The sequence below is a fragment of the Aotus nancymaae genome, unplaced genomic scaffold (genome assembly GCF_030222135.1).
Source record: "Aotus nancymaae isolate 86718 unplaced genomic scaffold, 86718_ANA_hifiasm-v0.15.2.pri h1tg000012l, whole genome shotgun sequence".
Taxonomy (NCBI): Eukaryota; Metazoa; Chordata; class Mammalia; order Primates; family Aotidae; genus Aotus; species Aotus nancymaae.
The window spans coordinates 28559734-28568422 of NW_026988423.1; the positions used below are offsets into that span (position 1 = coordinate 28559734).

At 36.2% G+C, this 8689-nt stretch overlaps 1 protein-coding gene across 1 annotated transcript; it reads left to right on the plus strand.

Moving 5' to 3' along the window:
* Positions 1-7753: 7753 nt before the first annotated feature.
* On the plus strand, positions 7754-8689 carry LOC105729470 (olfactory receptor 10G9). The gene has a single exon (XM_012470226.3). The coding sequence runs from the start codon at positions 7754-7756 to the stop codon at positions 8687-8689; it is 936 nt and encodes a 311-aa protein (XP_012325649.2).

The window sequence follows — 8689 nt, forward strand, 5'->3', positions numbered from 1 at the left end:
AAAGTAATAATAATACATGAGACTAAAGTCATTACATTTTGAAATGGAAATTTTGCCACTCATTTTCTTTGATGATAATGTAATAAAACCAGAGATTAATAAGCAAAGTATAAGAGAGAATACAAAAAAAAAATGGAATTTAAACCAAATTTCTTAAGAAAAAACCCACTTCAGTTAATGAGGTAATTACAACTACAATCTCAAATTATGCAGAAAATAAAATCATCCTATTGTCTCACATAAAGCAAAATTAATTTCAGATGAAGTAAAGATTTAAATGAAGGGGAAAATCTTAAAGCATTAAATATTACATAAGTGAAAACTGATAAACTTGTGTGCAAAAAAATTTTTTTTAATGTTTCAATTAACTTTTATTTCCTCAACTAGAACCTTACTTGATAGTATTATTTGATTCTATGCTTATATATTATAGTATTTTATTTTATTTTAAAACAGGGTCTGGTTTTATCACCCAGGCTGGAGTCCAGTGACATGATCTTGGCTCTGTAAGATCTGCCTCTCACATTCTCTCACCTCAGCCTTCCAAGTAGCTAGGACCACAGGCGTGAGTCACAACACCCAGCCAATTTTTGAATTTTTTTTTGTAGAGACGGGGTTTCACCATGTTTCCAAGGTGGTCTCGAACTCCTGGGCTCAAGCCATCTGCCTGCCTCAGCTTCCCAAAGTGCTGGGATTGCAGGTGCCAGCCATCATGCTCAACCAGGTTTCTACAGTATTTTATTTTATTTTTTGTTTTTTTTCATTGTACTTAATTTCTGGGGTACATGTGCAGATCCTGCAGGATTGTTATATAGGTATACACATGCCATGGTGGTTTGCTGCTTCCGTACCCCCGTCACCTACATTATGTATTTCTCCCAATGTTATCCCTCCCCAATCTCCCCACCCCCCACTATCCCTCCCCTAGCCCCCAACCCCCAACAGACCCCAGTGTGTGATGTTCCCCTTCCTGTGTCCATGTGTTCTCATTGTTCAACACCTGCCTATGAGTGAGAACATGCGGTGTTTGGTTTTCTGTTCTTGTGTCAGTTTGCTGAGAATGATGGTTTCCAGCTTCATCTATGTCCCTGCAAAGGACATTGACTCATCCTCTTTAATGGCTGTATAGTATTCCATGGTGTATATGTGACACATTTTCTTTATACAGTCTATCATTGATGGACATTTGGGTTGGTTCCAAGACTTTGCTGTTGTGAACAGTCCCAAAATAAACATAGGTGTGCATGTGTCTTTATGGTAGAGTGATCTATAATCCTTTGGGAATATTCCCAGTAATGGGATTGCTGGGTCAAATGGTATTTCTATTTCTATATCCTTGAGGAATCATCACACTGTCTTCCACAATGGTTGAGCTAATTTACACTCCCACCAGCAGTGTAAAAGCGTTCCTATTTCTCCACATCCTCTCCAGATCTGTTGTTTCCTGACTTTGTAATGAACCCCATTCTAACTGGCATGAGATGGTATCTCATTGTGGTTTTGATTTGCATTTCTGTAATAACCAGTGATGATGAGCGTTTTTTATATGTCTGTTGCTGCATAAATGTCTTCTTTTGAGAAATGTCTGTTCATATCCTTTGTCAAATTTGATGGGGTTATTTTTTTTTTTTCCTGTAAATTTAATTAAGTTATTTGTAGATTCTGGATGTTAGCCCTTTGTCAGATGGATAGATTGTAAAAATGTTCTCCCATTCTGTAGGTTTCCTGTTCACTCTGATGTGTTTCTTTTGCTGTGCAGAAGCTCTTTAGTTTAATTAGATCCCTCTGGCAATTTTGGCTTTTGTTGCCATAGCTTTTGGTGTTTTAGTCATGAAGTCTTTGCTCATGCCTATGCTCTGAATAGTATTGCCTTGGTTTTCTTTAGAGTTTTTATCGTTTTAAGTCTTATGTTTAAGTCTTTAATCCATCTTGAGTTAATTTTTATGTAAGGTGCAAGGAAGGGATCCAGTTTCAGCTTTCTGCATATGGCTAGCCAGTTTTCCTAAAACCACTTATTAAATACGGAATGCTTTCCCCATTGCTTGTTCTTGTCAGGGTTTTCAAAGATCAGATGGTTGTAGATGTGTGGTGTTATTTCTGAAGCCTCTGTTCTGTCACAGTGGTCTATATATCTGTTTTGGTATCAGTATCATGCTGTTTTGGTTACTGCAGCCTTGTAGTATAGTTTGAAGTCAGGTAGCCTGATGGCTCCAGCTTTGTTTTTTTGTTTGTTTGTTTTGTTTTGTTTTGTTTTCTTAGGATTGTCTTGGCTATGTGTGCTCTTTTTTGGTTTCATATGAAATTTAAAATAGTTTTTTCCAATTTTGTGAAGAAAGTCAATGGTAGTTTGATGGGGCTAGCACTGAATCTATAAGTTATTTTGAGCAGTATGGCCATTTTCATGATACTGATTCTTCCTATCCATGAGCATGGAATGTTTTTCCATTTGTTTGTGTCCTCTCTTATTTCCTCGTGCAGTGGTTTGTAGTTCTCTTTGAAGAGGTCCTTCACATCCCTTGTAAGTTGTATTTTTAGGTATTTTATTCTCTTTGTTGCAATAGTGAATGGGAGTTCACTCATGATTTGGCTCTCCATTTGTCTGTTATTGGTGTATAGGGCATTTTTAAAGTCACAGCTAGATTTTTATTTATTATGAACATTATTTATTTATTTATATATAAGCTGATGACATACTTTCATATTTCTTTGTGTGTGCACAAAAATTTAAGAATTTATAATTATGAGAGATACTGATTAAGGATAACAAATGTCAGCGGTCACTTTTCTGTTTGTTGCTATTTCTGTTTAAATACCTTTTTGGTTGTTTTTAGTATATCTTTGTATTTGTACATGTATATACAAATCCAAATGCATATGCAAAAGAAAGCATATAATATATAATATATAGGTATATTAGTGAAAATTCAACACACACACACACACACACGTCCCCTAAAACATTATTTGTAGAAATGCCATATTAAATAGGCAGAGAAAGCAAACTATTTAAAATGACTATCAAATAATGAATTAAATATAAATTGTTGTATATTCACACAATGGATTATAATACAGCAATAACATATAATCTATAGCTACATGTAAAATGATATTTGCATTTATCTTTTGTGCTTATTTATTTATGTTATTTATTTGTTAAGATTCAATGTAAAACAATTAAATATATATATCAGTGAGGGCAATCTTGCCCTGCCAGCTTTGCTCAGTAATGTCAGAAGATACTGCCACAGGTCACAGGTGCTCAAATTCAGTGGCTAAAGGTCAGGGATGTGGGTAAATATCCCACAGAGCATAGCACAGACCCTCATCACAAGGCTTATCTTGCCCAAAATGTCCATTGTACTGAGGATGAGAAACCTTGATCTGGCTTTAATTTTAAATAAAAATGGGTAAGACCACTAAAATAGAGATAACAAGATATTTTCAAAAAAAATAAAAGTTACTGAAGAAACTGGGCATTATTATATGCATATTGAATGGAAGATTCAAATTTTAAAGTTATCAATTATCTTCAAATTGATCTATAGATTCAATGTAATTCCAATAAGATTACAGCATTTGATTTTGCAGATATGAATATGTAGATCCTAAAGTATATATTGAAATAAAATGGATCATGAAAATGATCAAGGTAGTTTTGCAGAAATAAATATAGTTGAAAGATACACAACACCAGATATCAAACCTATTATGAAGATTTAGCAATTCAGAAGTGTAGTATTTGTATAAGCATTTGTATGGAAGTGAAGAGAGGATAACATAAATAGACTTGTGTATATTCACATAACAAAGATGGCACTGCAGTGCAGTAAAGCAATAATACCTTCTTTAATAAATTATTTGGGTTTTCAGAATGAAAAAATAATCTTGATCCTATCTCACACTATCTACATAAAAAATCAATTACAATGGATAGGAGACATAAATATGGTAGACTTTATGACATTTCATTAGTAAATACATTTCAAAGAAAACAAATGAACAAAAGAAGCTAACCATGAAAATGATACATTAAAGTTATTACATTTTTGAAATAGAAAATTTTCAGCTTATTTTCTTTGCATATAATATATTAAATCCAAAGTTTAATAAACAAATTGCAAAAGAGAAATCAAAACAATGAAAATTTAAACCAAATCCCTAAAAAACACCTTCTGTTAATGAGGTAATTACAACTATAATCAAAATTCTATAGAAAATAAAAACATCCTGATGTTACATGTGAAGTAAATTTTCAATAAAATAGAGAAATAATGAAGAAAAAACCTTAAAGCATTAAATATTATATAAGTAAAAAGTAATAAACCTGTGTGCAAGACAATCCTTTGAAAGCAAAATGCCAACATCATAAATACATTGGAATAGATTCAGAAAATTTCCTAGAACATTAAAAATATCTGTACAAATAAAATTATTTAAGTGACAACAATTTGAAAGCACATTTTCACTTACAATAAAACAACTAATTAATGTTTTTAATTTGTAAAACTTTAGACAAGTTAATGGGATTAAGACTGTTATCTCAAAGAAATCAATAGAGATCCTGAAACCTTAATTTTCAAAAGGAGCTATATGCATGAAATGTTGACAGTGTTTACTCGTGCTTGTAAAAGCAATGAAAATTATGACAGCAGTACTATCTAGTTATTACTTATACAATTGGAAAATAATTAGGTAGGTTTATCTTTGGAGAAAAGCCACCACGAAACTCTAAACGACGAAAAAAGTTTGGGAATTTGGAAATCCTCAAAAAAGTTTGTAAATGTTTTTAACTACCATATAAAGACAAATGAGAGAGTGATGCTGAGCTACAGAGCACCAGGTGAGGACTATTATGGATTCTGGAAAATTTTAAATTGAAAGCAGGCAGTCCTGAGTGTCTCTCGATCACTGATGAGAGAAGAGTCATTCCTTCTTCTTTCCTCTTAGGTATAAATATTGGTTCCAGGAAGATATGGGCTCTTCTCAAGAGGGTTCAAATAAGAAACACTAAGGAAATGTGTGCATGCTTCTGGAAAAGTTTACATTGGTCTCTTCCTGTTGTTTTGTGCTCATCAAGGGAATCTGAAAGCCCCAGAGCAATCCCATCCTCTGAGACAGAAATCAAGTTAAATTCCTACCCATGTTCATTTTCATTCCCTGTACTTTAACTAGTTTGGTCCTTAAATAGAAATGGACCACTCTTTCTCAACATTGTGCACCTGTTCTTTGAGTGAACCTTGCAAACTAGTGTCTGTACATAGTGGGTAGAAAATGAAAATTTGGGGAGAAAGTCAGATGAGTGTTACTACTGAAAAGAATCACATACTGCAAGGTGAGTCTTTAGAAATGTAGACCTCACTTATTTTCTCCAACTTCCCTTCTTTTCTTTATCTTAACTTTCATTCAGAGGTAAGATATTCAAGAATTATTAGAATTTATTTCAAAATTGATTTATCAAGGTAGATTGCAAGTAATTGAGGGTATACAAATAGGAACCAAATGTCTACACCAGGGATAGTCAAGGCAAACATTGTCTCTACCTATTGAGACTCCTAGCTTAGGTATCAGGCAACACAGGACTTCACCTTATAAAAATTTTCATATTTCATCAAATCTGATTATGCTACATTCATGAGGATTGGGTCCTGCTGGCACAGTAGAAATTTCAGAGTTATATTGGTTCTATTTTTAAGGTTCTGATATTGGTGATTACAATATTTTGTAACATTGGTGATTACAATAATTTTCTGATATTTGTGATTACAATACTTTGCTGATTACAAAATTTTTAAGGTTCTGATATTGGTGATTACAATAATGCTACTTCTGTTATTGATTTACATATTTGAAAAACCTTGCTTTAATGTAGCTTCAGCTACATTCCCTGGTGGTAATATGTCAGGATACATTTTACCTGGGTTCTGTAAACTGCAGACATCCTGATTTCTTCCATATTGGTGAATCAGTTTTGTAGTCTTCTCCACAAAACACTTCATAACAAGCCTGGACTAAGAAAATATTTTGTATTCAGTTAAAAACATCATTTCAACCTGAATACTAGTTATACAGAATCTCAGCATTTCTTGACAACAAACCAACCTATATCCCTTCCTCTTCCATCGGTTCTGTTTTCCTGTCTTAGGTGGTAGGTGTTAGAAAAGAAATGTAGACTTGAAAGAATTGTCTTTTATTATGAGAGCATTGCCTGGGGTTATGAATATGTAGAGAAGAGAAAGATGGTGGGGACGAAATATTATCTACAAAGCCAATATTAGGAAACATTTAGACATCTAGGATAGAGTAATGTACAACAGAAAGCTAGCCCCTTCTAGTAGATTGCAGTTGGGAGAACACATATGAATGTCACGATCTTAGAGCAACCCAGGGGATGGCCTAGTATAAGAAAAACGAGAGGCAGTCACGTATGAAACTTGGTGCTCTCTGGATCATTTGGGAGATTGTGGGAATCCCACTATAGAGTTGTGCTGAGATTCTACCTGCTCTGAGAGACCTAGAAGAAGTCCTTTAAAAGTAGGCAGTAGTGAAGACATCAGTAACAGTATCAGGGATGAAAGAGTCATAGCTATTAAATTGAGGAAGACTCTGAAAACAGTAAGAGAACTCTCTATCTAAGATCAAAAATGGCAAATCTGTAATACTGCTGCAAGGCACAGTGTTATAGACTCACTATCATTTATTGAGCAGTTATTACCTGCCAGATATAGTCCTTAGTAATATATATATATATATATATAAATCTTATTTAATGCTTATAATTTCTCAGTGAGGTATATGATGTTAGTGATGTCAAATGCAATAACAAATGGGGAAATTTTCATTTTCAAACATAGTGCATGTGTTATGTGTACTGTGTTTCATTCATAGTAATAATTAAATTCCTTTCCTTTTAAGTTCTCCCATGAACCCTGCCATGAAAATAGAATATGGTAGGTAGAACTCCAAGGAGCCCCCAAATTTCTGCCCACTGGTATATATTTCCTATTTAATAACCTCCCTTTGAGTGCACGTGGGATGTGTGACTATGATGGGATATTACCCCTGATTACAATTATGTTACGGAACATTTTGCTATAGCAAACTGGAGAGAGATTATTTTCTGACTTTGAAGAAGAAAGCTTTCATATCATCGAAGGCAAGGTGAGGTGGATTTTAGGACATAGGATGGCCTCTGTAAGCTGAGATTGATATGTCCTGCCAAGAACCAGCAAAAAAAAAAAAAAAAAAAAAAAGGAAACCTCTGTCCAAAAACTGCAAGGAATGGTGTCCTGACAACAGCTGCAATAGGCTTGGAAGAGAATTGTGAGCCTCCAATGAGATTGCATCTTTTGGTTACACGTTGATTGAGACCTGATGAGACCCTCAGCAGAAGGTCCAGCTGACCTGACCTACAGAGAGGGTGAGATAAAAATTTTACATGTTTTATGCCATTAAGTTTCTAGTATTTTTAAATACATCAGTGGAAATCTAATATAGTGTGTTTCTCCTACTTTCTTCTGATTGTATGTCTCTGTGTGTGTGCACCTGTGTGCATGTATATGAGAGAGGCTGAAATCATTTTATCATTACCTTTACCTTTATGGAGGAAGATTTGTAACAAGCAAAGTGCAGAATAACTCCAGAATTATCTACCTGGTTAAGGCAGTTTCAACATAGAGAGTAGTATCAATTAACTGCTAAATGCTGGGTGTTCTTCATATCTCCAAGGGAGAGAGACCAAAGTTGAGAAGAAATGTCCAACGCCAGCCTTGTGACAGTGTTCATTCTCATGGGCTTTCCCCATGCCCCAGCGCTGGACGCTCCCCTCTTTGGAATCTTCCTGGTGGTTTATGTGCTCACTGTGCTGGGGAACCTCCTCATCCTGCTGGTGATCAGGGTGGATTCTCACCTCCACACCCCCATGTACTACTTCCTCACCAACCTGTCCTTTATTGACATGTGGTTCTCTACTGTCACGGTGCCCAAAATGCTGATGACCTTGGTGTCCCCAAGTGGCAGGGCTATCTCCTTCCACAGCTGCGTGGCTCAGCTCTATTTCTTTCACTTCCTGGGGAGCACCGAGTGTTTCCTCTATACGGTTATGTCATATGATCGCTACCTGGCCATCAGTTACCCGCTCAGGTACACCAGCATGATGAGTGGGAGCACGTGTGCCCTCCTGGCCACCAGCACATGGCTCAGTGGCTCTCTGCACTCTGCTGTCCAGACCACATTGACTTTCCATTTACCCTACTGTGGACCCAGCCAGATCCAGCACTACTTCTGTGATGCACCGCCCATCCTGAAACTTGCCTGTGCAGACACCTCAGCCAACGAGATGGTCATCTTTGTGAACATTGGGGTAGTGGCCTCGGGCTGCTTCCTCCTAATAGTGCTGTCCTACGTGTCCATCGTCTGTTCCATCCTGAGGATCCGCACCTCAGAGGGGAGGCGCAGAGCCTTTCAGACCTGTGCCTCCCACTGTACCGTGGTCCTTTGCTTCTTTGTTCCCTGTGTTTTCATTTACCTGAGGCCAGGCTCCAGGGATGCCGTGGATGGGGTTGTGGCCGTTTTCTACACTGTGCTGACTCCCCTTCTCAACCCTGTTGTGTACACCCTGAGAAATAAGGAGGTGAAGAAAGCTGTGTTGAAACTGAGAGACAAAGTAGCACATTCTCAGAGAGAATAA

Coding starts and splice junctions, on each gene's coding strand:
- LOC105729470 (XM_012470226.3), top strand. CDS start 7,754: ATGTCCAACGCCAGCCTTGTGACAGTGTTCATTCTCATGGGCTTTCCC.